The sequence below is a fragment of the Anguilla rostrata genome, chromosome 5 (assembly GCF_018555375.3).
Source record: "Anguilla rostrata isolate EN2019 chromosome 5, ASM1855537v3, whole genome shotgun sequence".
Lineage (NCBI taxonomy): Eukaryota > Metazoa > Chordata > Actinopteri > Anguilliformes > Anguillidae > Anguilla > Anguilla rostrata.
The window spans coordinates 47,903,648-47,918,289 of NC_057937.1; the positions used below are offsets into that span (position 1 = coordinate 47,903,648).

At 43.6% G+C, this 14,642-nt stretch overlaps 1 protein-coding gene across 2 annotated transcripts in view; it reads left to right on the forward strand.

Annotated features, from left to right (window-relative positions):
- Nucleotides 1-14,642, forward strand: part of LOC135255501 (NT-3 growth factor receptor-like) — a 185,453-nt gene that overhangs the window by 59,291 nt on the left and 111,520 nt on the right. For both annotated transcript variants that reach the window (XM_064336747.1, XM_064336749.1), the window contains one exon: nucleotides 14,475-14,543. In XM_064336747.1, coding sequence (XP_064192817.1) covers nucleotides 14,475-14,543 — 69 coding nt within the window. The remainder of the gene's footprint in view (nucleotides 1-14,474; nucleotides 14,544-14,642) is intronic.

The following is a 14,642-nucleotide window of genomic DNA, read 5'->3' on the forward strand; positions in this document are numbered from 1 at the left end:
GCGCGCGCGTGTGTGTTTATGTGCGTGGGTCATACTTTAAATTAAGTCTCTCTCATAAAGCCTTTTTACAGCATATTAAATGTCTTCATAAACATGACATAATGACTTCATAAATCATACTTAAGCAAATGTCATGCTTCATAAAGGGTGACATAATTTCTTATGCCAACATGTCATACATCTGTGTGTGTATGTGTATGTGTATGTGTGTGTGTGTGCGCGCGACTGTGTTGGGTTTGTGTGTTTGTAGTGTTTGTTTTGAACAATCAGAAATGTTCTTGTGGTTACATGGTCTTTTCCAAACATTCTGATCACCAAGGAAAGGTCCTCAGCCCACAGGAAGTGCAGTGTCTCAAATGAAAGGCTGAAGTTATTATTCTTCACGCAGACCAAGGTTGTTTCCCTCGTTGTCAGTGAAGTCAGCTAGCCATTTCCTTCCTCCGTCTCGTAGTGCTGATTAGAAGTGTGGACTGTGCGGACACATCTTCACCGGGCAGACATATCCGTGACATGAGAGTCACCTCCCGCAGATGGAGCACCAGCAGAAATGGGAACAGCCGGGCTCTGAACACTGCGATCCGACGGGATGGATTGTAATCTAGCCGTTGCGTGTATCCGAGCCTCTCACCCCGCCCTCCGTCAGAGCGCTTCGTGTTGACAGACAGCTGTCCGGCTGGATCTGACACACTGTGTACACAGTGCCGGGGAGCTTGTGCTGTGCTGTCACTCACTTCAGACCGATGGGAAACCCACATCCATTTGGGAAGCAAACATACCTTCTCTCTGCTGGTTTCCAATCTCTGTGCTTCCTCTTTCACTCACATCTGGGTGTTTCAGTAGAACAGAGGGCAGCTCTTTCTTCAGGCATCTTCCCATCACTACAGTCACTGTGAGCATTAATGCTACTAGAGAAACATCTCCATTTTTCTCTTCTATTGCCTGATGCAGGGCAGTGCATAAATTAGCATGCATCTATAGCATGCAGTGCATTTGCATGTATTTATTTAGCATGCACTCTGATCCATAGCAACTTACAACATGTTGCATACAATCCAATTAGGTGAACATCAGAATATATACACAAATGTATATAACACAGTGTAACCCAGTGTCTCTTTGTTGGGACTCCAGTATCAGGAAAACACAGCAAAAATGTGAAATGCATCTCAATGTTTTTTTCCTGGCTGCTTCTCTATGCACTGCTTTTCATACAATTAATTGGTCTCTCTCCAAGGAACAGCATTTAATCTCATGAATGGGTTGCAAATATATAAGCTGAAAGGCTATGATTGTGAGGCCTATGCTCTTTCTGTTTGTGCTCATTTTCTGTTAGGTATGGTGTTACCTCTTATGTCCAATTTATCTTGTAAGGACGAATGGGTCTTCTCTCTTTGAAAAATGGTTGCTGTACGATGAGGTTCGGGTAATCTACCAAGTTTGCCGGGTGCAGATTTAATGGCAACTGTTCTGCTCTTGCTATAATTAAATACGTTCTGCTGTTGATCTAATTATACCTCTGGAACTTACAGGGGGTTGCTGCACTTTCATTAAGTAATGGCGAAAGAGTGAAAATGCTGCCACTTCTGAGGCCTAGCTTTTCTACCCACATGGACCGTGCTAACTCCCTGACATAAAAGGCACATTTGTTGCTATATTAGTGGAGTGGACGGTGCAGATAGTGGTTAAACTAGGGCTCATATCTGCAGTGTCACCCTGCAAAAACATAGCACAACGTGTCCCCCCACTTTTTGTGACTTCTCACACCAGCCTTTCTCCATGCTCCCTCTAATCCTATAGATGCCGAACTCTGTAATCCTCTTTCAATTGCCTCCCTTTTTTTGCTCAGACAAAACCATGACGAATCTGCGGCAGTTAAAGAGGCTTATCTTACAAAACATGTTGGAAAGAAGGATGGAAAAAATAAGAAGGGGGGGGGGTGATGGAACATTGGGTCAGTCGCATGGTGCACGCTGCACTTCGAGTGAAAAATGTCCTCTGTGTATGAAATTAACCACGACCTGAAAACTGTAGGCTATCTCTCCCACTCCCCCATTACACTGCGCTTCATAAACGTGATGGAGAGGCAGCAGTGTCCCTCTGAGACAGGTCCTCTCGTCTGTAATAACGCGGCCTCCGTTTCCCATTCAACCCCTCTCATAACAACTCATTAGTAAATGCGGGGAATTCTGACACTTCCTTTATTGAATCCAAGTCAGCACCGCTCCTAAAGGCCGGGGCTCTAATAACTCTATGCTTGAGAGGCCTGTCTCCTTGGAGGTACACTAAACATCTTGTTTAATATTGTGTCTGCCCTCACTCTAAGCTGTCCTGTAAAGCTACAGCTTTGATTCAGGCGTGAGGCAAACCAGGGTTTCTATCGGGTTGGCCGTGAGGGCATCGCTGCTTGCGGCATGGGAAGTGACGTTGTGTAAATATATTTCTTTTTAATGAGGATTTTGGCTGAACGGGTGGTGTTCTTGACCCCGGGCCGGTACGTATTTGTTCTGTCTCGCCACCTAAACCCCCCAGTCCTTCCGGAACACACCTGCTGCACCTTGTGTTTGTGATGGGGTGGGTGAATTAGGAGCTGGCAGCGCCCGCGAGGTCAAGGTGGCAGGAGGTTTACAGGGATACTCGGTGCTTGTGCCAAGACCACCGCCAATGCCAGTTTACCACACCATCTGTGCCTGCCCCTACCGCTCAGGAAATCTCGTCGAAACAGCTCAAGATGGCCGCCCCTGGGCGGCAGGGCATAACAGAGTGGCGGGCAGCTGCTGGAAGCTGCCCCGCGGGCGTGGCAATGCGCCAGGCTCACCATTGACTGCAGCTCCTTCCTTATTAGGGTCTTCTCACACCTTTGACAAGGAGGAAGGCTGTCCAGAGCAGTGAGCCTTCCTGATACCATCAGAGCCTTTTAACATTCAGAGAAGTGGCTAATGAAAAATCAGCACCCGTGGAAACTGAAGTTATGGAGTCATGGCTAAATATAGGCCTGCTAAATTATCTTTCTCATCACCACTGTAGTGAAATATAGTACTATAATATACTATGAGCCGAATAGTCAGAAAATTGTGTTCTTTCTGGATACGACTGCTGACTATTATGGACCAATATCGGTGGTTGGAGAAATGCATTGCATATTCTAGGTGAATGTGTACGCAGTGATGAATGGAACGTGATCTTAACACTATAAAGGTTGCGTTTTTTTAACTACCTTCTACTGCCAAGCCTGATACCCAACGGCATCAGGCTGATCCAGCATTACAGCATCGATTTTTGCACCCACAACGACCTAATTTCATAAAGATTATGAAACCATACGTTGCAAAACCCTTTTCTTGAAATAAAGGACACAACTGTATCAATTTAAACATTTTTATTTCTAAATGATAGCAGTTATATCTAAATGATATATTGTTTTCAGAAACTAATTTGTTCAGTCATACCAAATTCAGCTTGCTTCACCCATCCCCTGCTCCCACTGTCCGCACACTATCTTTTACATACGTACTGTCTCTCTCCTCATCAATTGTACATGCAGGGAACGCACAGCATTAGTTGTTTGTGTGAGTAGGGGCCGCATGCAAATCGATTGCATTTCACGCAGTTGCCTTTAGCCTCATTCCTACTGCATTTGCCGACCTGGCACTGTGTTGTCTTCCCGGGAGTGATGGGTGTGCGAGGTGATGCTGCGACCGTGGCTGCTTTGGACTCTATCGGGTCTGCATTCATCAGCAATTCCGGTGCTTCCTCTGGTCCCATTCGCTTGTGTGATTTTGTCATCATGTCGCCTATTCAGAGTTTATCCAAAGTTCAGTGAAAAACTGAGTGTGTTTGGAGGCATTATCTCCGCAGAATTATTGGCTAAACCTACCGTTTCCATAACTGCAATGCCCACAATTATTGATCCCCACACTGAAGTCAATCATCAAAGGATTGCAATGAATTAATTTAGTGTGGTTATATGTGTAAAATTAGTTTTGCCGATGCTTGATCAAGCAATTCGTATCAAAGCATTGGCCATTCAGCTGCCGTATAGTGTGCCGGAGGAGAGAGCAACCCATGCACACCTGGGTACTAGCACCTATTACCTATTGCTATTGAGCCTGCTTTCTTAGAAGCATGGTGAAATTCTGTAATGCAAGCAGGCACATTTGCAAACACATATATCATTCATCATTGATTTTATTGTTTTATTATCTATGGCACTGACACTGGCGATAGAAAATATAGCCAGTCCATTCAGCCTCTCCCACCCTATGCTGCTCCTCAAGTAGTTCTTGACTTATTTTAATTTAGAATATGATTTCTCCACTGTTACAGGCAATGTCATAAACAACAGCAATGGAGTAGCCTACACACCTGTACACAAATGTTACCAGATGTGTTCCATAATGAGCACTTTTGCAACTTGGAAGACTGAGGTATCTTGAGCAATCTCAGCTCTAAAACAGGACCTGAATGATGGCAGTTGAGCAGGAAAGGTTATTCCCTAAAGTAATGGTCAGATCTTTAAGTCCTTTACAGGAGCTTGTGTCTCAATCAGGGGAGCTGAGCTCCCCCTGGCTTCCCTATAATTCGCACCAGTGATTGTGGACCAGAGGGATTTAGCCAACTATCATGAACGCAACTTCTTCCATAGTCCATTTTTTGACATTTTCTTCCCTTCATTTGGAACCCTCCATACAGATGCCACCCTGGGTGACTGTCTATATTGCCAATGCTTAGAACCGGCCCTGCTTTCACCTGTCTGGCTTAAAGCTCAAAGCATGGACCTGACCTCCAGAATATGCCACTCTCATCTGAGATCATGCTACTCACTAACTGATCTCATCAGATCAAGCCTATCCGGAGTAGGGCCTTTGAGTGGTAATCGAGAAAAGGCTATGGATGAAAATACAATATGCATGTACCATGTGTCATATACAAACAAATGATATTCTAGAGTGCTGTTTTTGGGAGCTCACCCAATAAGAAGAGTCTCTGTATAACTCCTCTATATACAACTGAGGGATTTTTAGATGGATGTACTGTAATATCTGAGACCCTGACAAGCCAATTTAATATAATGCTCAAAATTATGTTACTCTTATTAAAATTATAAATAATAATAACTCTGTGTAAGGACAGTTACTGGACAGTAGCAATATGAGAAACAAATCAAATTGAAAAAGACAGTATCTATTAAAAGATATAAAACGGCAGATAATCACAGGCCTAACACTGCAATGGGTGTTCAGCTCATCACCTAGGTGCCAGTGTAAAGACAGACATTAACTTCACACTGCACACACTGAAAAGGCACCTTGTTCTTAGTGAGAGGTCATACTTTCTCTGTGTGGAATATTTTTTTTTATAAGTGAAAAGTAGAAAGTTCCCAAAGGAGTTCTTAAAAATGTCTTATTTCATTCTATTCCCATCAGTTGTGTTGGGTGCAAGTTTCAGCAGCTAGGGGCAAAGATTGTTTGGAGAAGAGAGTGAGGAAAGGAAGGAGGAAAGTAGAGGCAGACAGACAGACAGACAATGAAATATCTATTTGTGCCAGACAGCTGCCGGATTTAGGCCTCTCTGGGACATGGTCTGTACCTGGAAGTCCCAGGCTCAGGTCAGAGTCACTCCTGTGGGGGAGGTTCAGGTTTCAAAGCATGGGATCACACAAGGACAGACACAAGCAGGGAGGCTGAGCTGCACAATATAGCACTCTCATCAGTGAATTAGAATATGCTTTATTCTCGGCATGGGGGAAAAATAACTTAAAGGATAATTACCATGTATTTTAGTTCAACTCCCTGGCCTTGTTGTGTCTTTTGAACATGCCTAGAACGAGCACTGCAGATACCACATAAATGATGCATAATCTATATGACGTCTTCAATATTGAAATATACATAATGTTGAATAATTCAAAGATGCATCAAACCCGCAATGTTTGTGTGGCCTTCTGCTGACATGCGGTGACCTTGATTTACCTAGTCCTAATCGTAGGCTGTTTTCAATTGAACATCATCAGAAACAAGGTGAACTTTTTTGGTCACACTCTCAGGACAAAATCTCAGAAAAATATTAATGCGGCAAAATTATCACCTGTAAAACTTAGGCTTATGAGCTGTTTATTGCTTCTCTGATAATGGCACTGCAGCTGCCGATTTGAGCAGATCAGCAACCATGTGGACATATAATCTTCTATTATTGTGCATTTAACAGCACTCTTATGGGCCACTCTTGTCAGAATAATGTTGCTTGTTTAGGTAATTATCACCAATTGTGTGGCACTAAAATAACGCGCAGTCATTTGGCAGTGTCCCGTTGTGACAATAGAAATTGGGCTGTTCAATCAGCATTACACCTTGCTCCAGATCTGAGGCACAGATAAGAAGGAATACATTACACGCATAGCCACAATTAAATTACAATTAAATTACTGTACATGAGTGTGTGTGCATGCATGTGTGCGTGCATGCGTGTGTATGCATGCATGCATGTGTGTGTGTGTGTGTTTGCGTGCATGTGTGCATTTGTGCATGTGTGTGCATTGTGTGTGTGTGTGAAAAATGGGATCACACATTGGTGAAGTCCACTCAAAGTGATCGATCCAGATTTCCTGTGTATCATTCAGTTATACGTGCTGTCTTGAAAACCAGTTATCATTTAGGCTAACATTTATGAAGTGTTCCCCTTGTCACTGCACTCCTCCTGCTCTTGGAGCAGCGATGCCAGCCATTGATCGACTCCTTAGTCATAGCTGTCACTGGCGATCCAGTGTAGGTATGAGGATGCTGGACGGACAAGGGTGGAGGGGAGAGTCCAAGGTGGCTATGAGGAGCTATAGTGAATTCGGAGTGCGAGAGGGAGAGATGAAGAGAGAGGGAGGGAGAGGGGGATGCGGGGCAACAAACAATAGAAAGACAGATTGTCTAGATGGAGGTGTATAGGGAGAGGGAGAGGGGAAAGTAAAAAAGTTGAAAAAGAGCTATAGATGGTAGAGAGAGATGAAGAGTTTTACAATGGCTGAGCTTACCCCCCCCCCAATCTCAAGCTAACATAGCAGCCTAATAAGGCTGGCAGGGTCCTGGGTAAGGGGCCTTGTCTTTCAGATAACTCTACATCTTTCTCTTTCTCTCTGTCCCCTTCTGTCTCTGGACGCTGTTGTAAACTCTTCAACAACGCTCCTCATATTTCATGCGTCTTCGTGGCTCTGATCCTGTGGGTTGTAAGAATGTCGGGCGGGTGTCCTTGAGTCAGTGTTATCGCCGTGCGGCAGCGCTGACATCGTGGCAGAGCGGGGTGAGCTGCGCTAACAGTGTTTACTTGTGTGTGTCGTTTTCTCCAAACATAGTCTGGAGGCCACTCTTGAAAAAGCTAATGATGACTCAGAGGGTGGCGCTCTGCGAGGCTTTCCCTTGTTGCCCAGGTCTTGGATTTGAAATTGGACTGTAAGTCATTTTAGTTAGATATTGCCCGCTTCGGCCACGGTTTCCTTCTGTGTTCGTGGACATGTCGGAGTAGCAGTCATCATTCAGAACTGCCGTCATGGGGATAGGGTAGAGAGTGGTACGTGTTTGTATTCAATGCTCTGCCAGGTTAATCCATTGGTTGATGTGCACATGAGGTATGCGATGTCAGAAACAATGAAAATCTGGCAATGGGAAGAGATGAACTTGAACTGCATCTAACCACCAATGATTCACCTCAGTGAGTATATCACTTTACAAAATAATAATAGAGACCTGTGGTTCCAAAGGCTACACACAGTCCAATTTACAGACACTGGCGTGCACCGTTTTCCTGTAAATGCCCGTGTCCTCCACCTACGTATCAGGTGCTTACCTCCCAATCATGTTGATGAGGGCGTTACTCACGTGCTTAGTTCTGCATGTGGGAGTTTGTGTACAGACTCCTAAAGCTGTATGATACACACACTGCATGCCAGTGGGCGATCAGCTCCAAAGTCCCACCAATAAGGATTCAAAAAAAGGGCAGCATTTCTCCTTCTTTGCTCTAAGCTCATGTCCAAAGATGGTATTTCTCCACTCCTTTGTCTCTGGTGACTGCAGAGAAGGCTTCTCATTGCGCAAGGAGAAATTAGACTTAGCAACCGAGGCTTTAATTAAGCAAGCAAACTGTTATCAAGTGCGCTAAATGAGGCCTTACATGGGAGGAGAGAATGTGCTGGATCACAGCCCTATGGTTTTACAGTCTCCCATATCTGTATTCGGCTCTGTGCTCTGTCAGTGTCCTGCTCTGTGGACAGTCTGTATAAACCCAACCCTCTGCAGAAAAGGCCTCGTTATTACAGGGGAGCGATGGTGCTGCTGATGCCAGTGAAATTGGGGGAGGGCGTTGAGCAATGGTGTGAAGGTGGCAGGGAGCCAAGGGCTTATTGTTAGTTTCATCCGCTCTTTCCATTCTGCTAACGCCTTGCTTTTTCACACTCTCACGATGACCTGCTTATTTATTTATACCTCCTTTTGTGTTTTCTGATTCAACTCGGAATTATGGGTCATATGGAGAAATTGTGTGTGTGTGCGTGTGCATACTTCTGTGCCTGTGTGTATGTGTGTGTGTGTTCCTGCATGCCTGGGAGAACCTATCCTCCTGGCTTTACACAGACATGTCCTGATTTGGCCTACATCTTAGAATATACATTTGCCAAAAATAAATAATGATTAAAAAAAAGTTTTCTCAACAGCAGTCCTATGTGAATACAGAATATTAATTGAGAAGCAATCTACGAGGCCTGTAAATTCACCAACATGTGACAAGGGACAGCATTAACATTCATATAATCATTGCCCTGGAAGGATGGAATGGATTTCTTTTTTACATTGTTTGTTTTGCTTTTACTCACAGAGAATAATAAATGTGTGTCCATGAAGGGAGGCTCTGGCAGATGAAGCATCGGGATCTTTAATGAGACAATTAGCGAGCGGACCAGGGGCTCCGTCGAAGCCGGCGTTGGACAAACAGCTCTGTCTCACTCTCATTGTTTTGCCCCCGAGCTACATCATGATGACTAAAGGAATAATCTAATCAGAATGAGGAAACTAATGCATATTCCCTGTGAATAATGCCTTCCCTGTATTGCTTGCACCAGACTGTCGGGGTCTGGGCACGGCTCTTCAGTGGACAGGGCGGAGTCGGGGGAGGGGCAGCGCCGCCGTGTGCCACCCAGGTGTTGGCTGCCGTCAGGGGATTGGCTGCGTTGTGCGAGGGAGAGATATGGAGAGAGGGATGTGTTATTTCCTGATCCTTCAGGACAGCGGTCTAATAATCTGCCTTCACTTACGGTGACTGGGAAGTTGCAGTGCTACCAGCTCGGGGGATACGTGGGGGCTGCTGTAAACATGCTGCCGCGTGCCCCGGGGGAATGTGCTATCAGTGCCATGCCGCTAAATAATGAAACAGTCATTGTGATGGACACAGTACGCCTCCTCCAAACCAGCACACTGTAGCCTGTGGGGCCTGGCAACTCAGCAAGCACACCAGTCCAACAGAACACGAGCTCACATTGCGAGACAAGTTGTGTGTAATCTGAAATTGAGATGGTGGGGGTGGTCTGATTAGATGTTATGGCCAATGGAGGGCAGTACACAGATTTGGGCATGGCTGGGGGTGGGGGGGGATGAAAAACAGGGATGTTGAGAGGCGATTTCCTGCTGATTGTATGATAACATGGTGATGTGGACATGCCTTGATCATTGGCTTTTCATGAGATAAATGGCTGTCTATTTTAATCTCACAGTTCCTGTGGCTCTTCATACCTGTGTCACATGTTATTAATGATCTGAGCTCAAGGTTTCCTCTGTGGTTTTGAATCTATCTGGTAGCTTTGCATATTGTAATTAACATCATGCAAGTTCTCCACCACTCCTCATTTACCCTCCTTCTCTGAGTTGGAAAATGCATGTGGGACTGATTTAACTCAAGCTTTCCTACCTCAAAGCTGATTCAAGGCCTTTCCATAACTTAAGTTTATAAAAGCATACATCCAGTGTACAGTTTCCATGGACACCAATAACATGCTTGGAATTCTGATGAGCAGTTGCTGTTCAAGTGATTTTAAAATGAGGGACTAAAAAATATATGTTGTGAATAATGGTCTTTATGAAAACATTGGGTGCCTCCAAAGGCAAGAAAGAAGCTCAGACATGGCTTATATGAAAATGACAAAACCAGTTTTAAAGAAAGAATTTTTAACATGTCTTTACTGCCATTTAGCAGACACTCATTAATCAGAATGACCTACAATGTGAACAAAAGTGCAAAGATCAGGGATAACAGTCCTGTAAATCCCTTAAGGGAAACACAGTCCCAGGAGAGACAGCAAGTAAAAGCGCAGACTCGACAACTTGACAACTACCGTGTTGAGAACTAAACTTAAGAAACAAGAAAAATGACTCTTAATGAGCATTAGCCCACAGCAAAGAAGCCCCCGTGTGGTGGAACGTGGTTTTCCCTGCCACACGGTCATGGAGAGCGAGACTATAAAGAAAGGAAGGCGGTATAGGAGCTAATAGCCAAAACAATTGAAATTAGCAAAAACACCTGGGTTTAAATGACAGCCCAGACACAACAATGAATGAAAACAGAACCAGAAACAAAGAAACAATAAGAAGGGACCCAGAAGGTCTTGGGGTCATGCAGACAAATGTCTTGTTGAACATTTATGTGTTCCACAGATGTATAATGGAGGCAGAGGAGTGAGCATATCCCTTGTATGTGTGCAGGCCCACGTAACTAGCTGTTAAAGTGAGCTGTTTACTCATTTGCGGCAGGTGAGTGCATTGTGCTGTGAGCTGGACTGCAGTTCACCTCTGTCCTCCGCCTGTTCGCTCTCCTCTGTCCTTGGTTCTGACAGTTTCCTCTGCAGTTTTGGCAGAGATCTATCAACTCACCTCTTCCAGCACCACAAGTGTTCTCACAGATGTGAAGCAGTCTGTGGCCTCAAACCGCACCAGTTTACTTCCTCCGTCGGGGTCAATCACTTCTACCTCTGATCCATACTGTTGTGGGCCTCCTCTGCCCATGCCAAACATAAATCCCTGTAACACAGGTGCCCACATAAAATTATTTGTAGGAAGAGTTGTAGAGGTTGTAGCAAGTAGGAACTTTTCCTCAGGTCAGATTTGAGAATGTATAGTCGACATTTCCCATCAGCCAAATTTAAATTGTGACAGCTATGGACTTACTCTTACGTTTCTAACTGCTATTTATTGAACAATCAGTCTTTGCCACTCTAGAGACTTCTAGACTTCCAATGTTATGGTAAATATTTTGTCCTTGGTTTGGGTTGTGAAAATGCATAGAAGGACTGCTTCTTCCTTCCTGTGAAACCGTTTGACCTGCTTGTACTGTGATTAGTTTTCACGGCCTCTAATTTTTCAATTTTGCATGCCCTTAATTTTTTGGTTTACACATCACATTTGAAAATCGGCTTGTTTATTTATTTATTTACATATTTATTTATTTATCCTTCTCGCCAATCCAATTTTAGCTGACATTTCTCCGCACTATAGCAAAGGATGACCTTTGAAAAGGACACTTCCTGTAATTGTTGCGGCGGCCAGTTTTGGCTCCTGTGTAAGGCGCTGTTTTTCCTTCCTGGCACGCTGGCAGGGGGCTGATGTAGCCCTGGCACCTCAAGGTTGAGGCTCTCTGCGTGTCCAATCACCTCCCTTTCACTGTCACAGGAAGGCTAGAGCGGCCCTTGCCTTGATCTCATGATCAATGCACTGATTCAATGAACCAAATACAATACATTGATAAAAGAACGGGAGAGATGAAAAGTTCACATGCACTGCGAGTGGTAATGAAGCTTTCAAAAGGATCCAATAATTCCCCTGTTTATGCTAATGCGGGCTATTATCTACCTCGTCAGCTCAACTAATCCACCGCTCCCCTTCCCCCCCACATGCAGCACTCAAACCCACCTACACACACTTGTGTGTACACTCATGCTCCTGTACTCATGTAAATCTAAAATAGACTGACAGACAGACGTACACAGATATATTCATCTATATGCAGAAGTACATACAACACTCAACTTGGAACATCATTTTACGATGCATTAGCTTCATGAGGCTTTTCTTTTTTCTAATCTTTCTTCTGTCCAGTCTATTCAGCTCTCTTCTATGGATTTCTTTTTATTGAATATAAGGAAAACAATTAATTTTGCTCTCCATATGATTGTTTTCTCTTTTTTCACAATCTAACCCAATTGAATGTGGTGCTTTCATTAATTAGGATGGGATTTGTTTAATACTGTTTAAATAAAGAATGCCAGATGCGCCCAGATGATATATTGAAACTTAAGACAAAAGGAACCGATGCTGTGAAAGGCATCTAATTATATGAAGGTCTTTCATCCTGAAGTCAACTTTTTTTTGTTGTTGCATTTTTCAGTGCAATTACTTGGATTATTCTCTTTTCAAATATTTTATTTCAGTGTATTTCATTTCATTCCATTTCTGTGAGGAGGGCATAAGGCATATCACTGTATTTTATCTATTCAAAATTTTTAACATAGTGTAGTATAGCCTTATTTATCAATTGTGTATCTTTATTTAGATATGATTTCAGTATTCTTTGTTCATTTTGGCTGTCCATTCTTCACATGTGTGTGTGTGTGTGTCTGTCTGTCTGTCTGTCTGTGCGTGCGCGTGTTTCCGTGTGTGTAGACATAACTTAATGATTTCATCTAATTACGATCAGTTCAATTAGGATAATTGTAACACCTGTGTGTTAATGTGTGTTTTGTTGAGGGATGATCTGTATCTAAGGAGAGATGTTGTTAGGCTTACAGCATACGTGAAGCTTTTTTGTGTCATTTCCCGCCTCTGGTAATGAGATCCTCCCAGAGGTCCTTCAGAGCATTGACAAGGACGCCTCTGCCCGTGGAGATGTGTGTTTTCCCCATGCCCCCCTCCCATCGCCACCCCTGCATAACAGGAAACAGGGAAGGCTTGAGGATCCTCAGCCTGCTGTTGCCATGGAAACCAGCTTGATCAGGGGAACAGTGTTTGCTGTAAGAGTACCCGAGGAGCCAGATGAGGAGCTGGCCGATTAGTTCAAACAGCACCTCCGCAGCCTCCGCATTCTGTGCAGTAATGTCCTTTTAAATGTTCACTATGGGGTCATGGACAAGGCTAACCATCTTGCATTAGAGCAACAGCAACAATAAAGTAACAATACCTCAGCATGGCCTTGTGTCAGCATGGTTCATTACATATATAAAGACTGGGTATGTGGTTACACCATGCTTACTGTATGCAAAACCCTGAAGGTTCATTGCATATGTGGACTTAAATTATATATATATATATATATATATATATAGACACACACACACACACACATTTATATGGCATCACTCGATGCTCCTGAGCATTATAGTCTTAGCCAGCTATGAAAAGGTGGTGTAGGATTCTGCAGGTATGGAGCGCAGTGACAAGCTATGTTTCTGAGGATGTGTTCTTTGCACTTTATTCCGCTAACATTGCCAAAACTTGTTGAACCCGTGTGTCATGTCACACGTTAGGGGTACAACGCTCAGTCCACTAGTATACTACGGTTTCAGTTGAGTTTCAGTCTGTTCAGCCCTGTCCGGGAGCAGTCTGTCCAGGCTGATGTGGGATGTACAATAATAAGGCCAGCGTTACACTGTTGTGTCTCTTTCTGTATGTATGCATATGCATGCAGATAGATGGATAAGATAATACCAGCACTGTGCGACGACAGCTGCCAGGGTCTGGATCAGATCTTGAATGGCGTTTTTATGTGCCGTTTGATTCTACTCATTTCCATATGACCATATTTATTCATGTAGACTCTTTAGTGCGGCGTATTCAGGATTTTCTCTTCATTCACCAGGGCTGCCGCAATTATCACTTCCTGTAATTCACCCCATCATCGGGTATCAACATGGTATTCAAATGTCATTTTGAACCTAATTTAATTTGCCTTCAATCAGAAAAAAATTATCTATTTGACCAAAATACATATTGCTGATTTTCACAGAAGGGTTCCAGCTTTTGGAAATGACTGAATGAAATTAGCATCTGTTTTAACAGTAATGGTTCCATCAAAGAATTTGACTTCTCTAAGCAGTGTGTCAGTTAAATACCTTATCTATGTCTCAGTCTCTGTCTTTGTATTGAATTTTGTGGCTTTTAAGTCCTAAGGCTTTCGGTATCTCTATTGAATTTGTTCTCTTGAAAATGACTGAGTTTTCCTTATTGAATTGGCTGAGCTCTGTGGCTTCTCTGGCTGCACTTATTCCCTATATTTTGTACGAGGTAGTGTTTTTCTGATTTCGTTTTCTTGGCCTGCTTGTCACCCACAGTCTGGGACTAATTTGTTTACTCCTTTTCCCTGTTTTTCTCCATCATCCCCTCTTTCTTCCCTTTGTGCTTTGATTTGCTCTTTACTCTTCGCTCACTCACTCCCTCTGTTTTGCTTTCTCTCTCCAACAGAAATTTATCCAAAAACCCTCTGACGAAACTGTCGTGGCGGCCTTTCCAGAAACTGCAGCTCTGGGAACTGTAAGTTTGCGCAATTCAGTTTAACTTTTCAACACATTTCATTTTGGCAATTGACTCACCTCAGCGATTCACAAAATCACTGATATTCAGCGTTCCCTT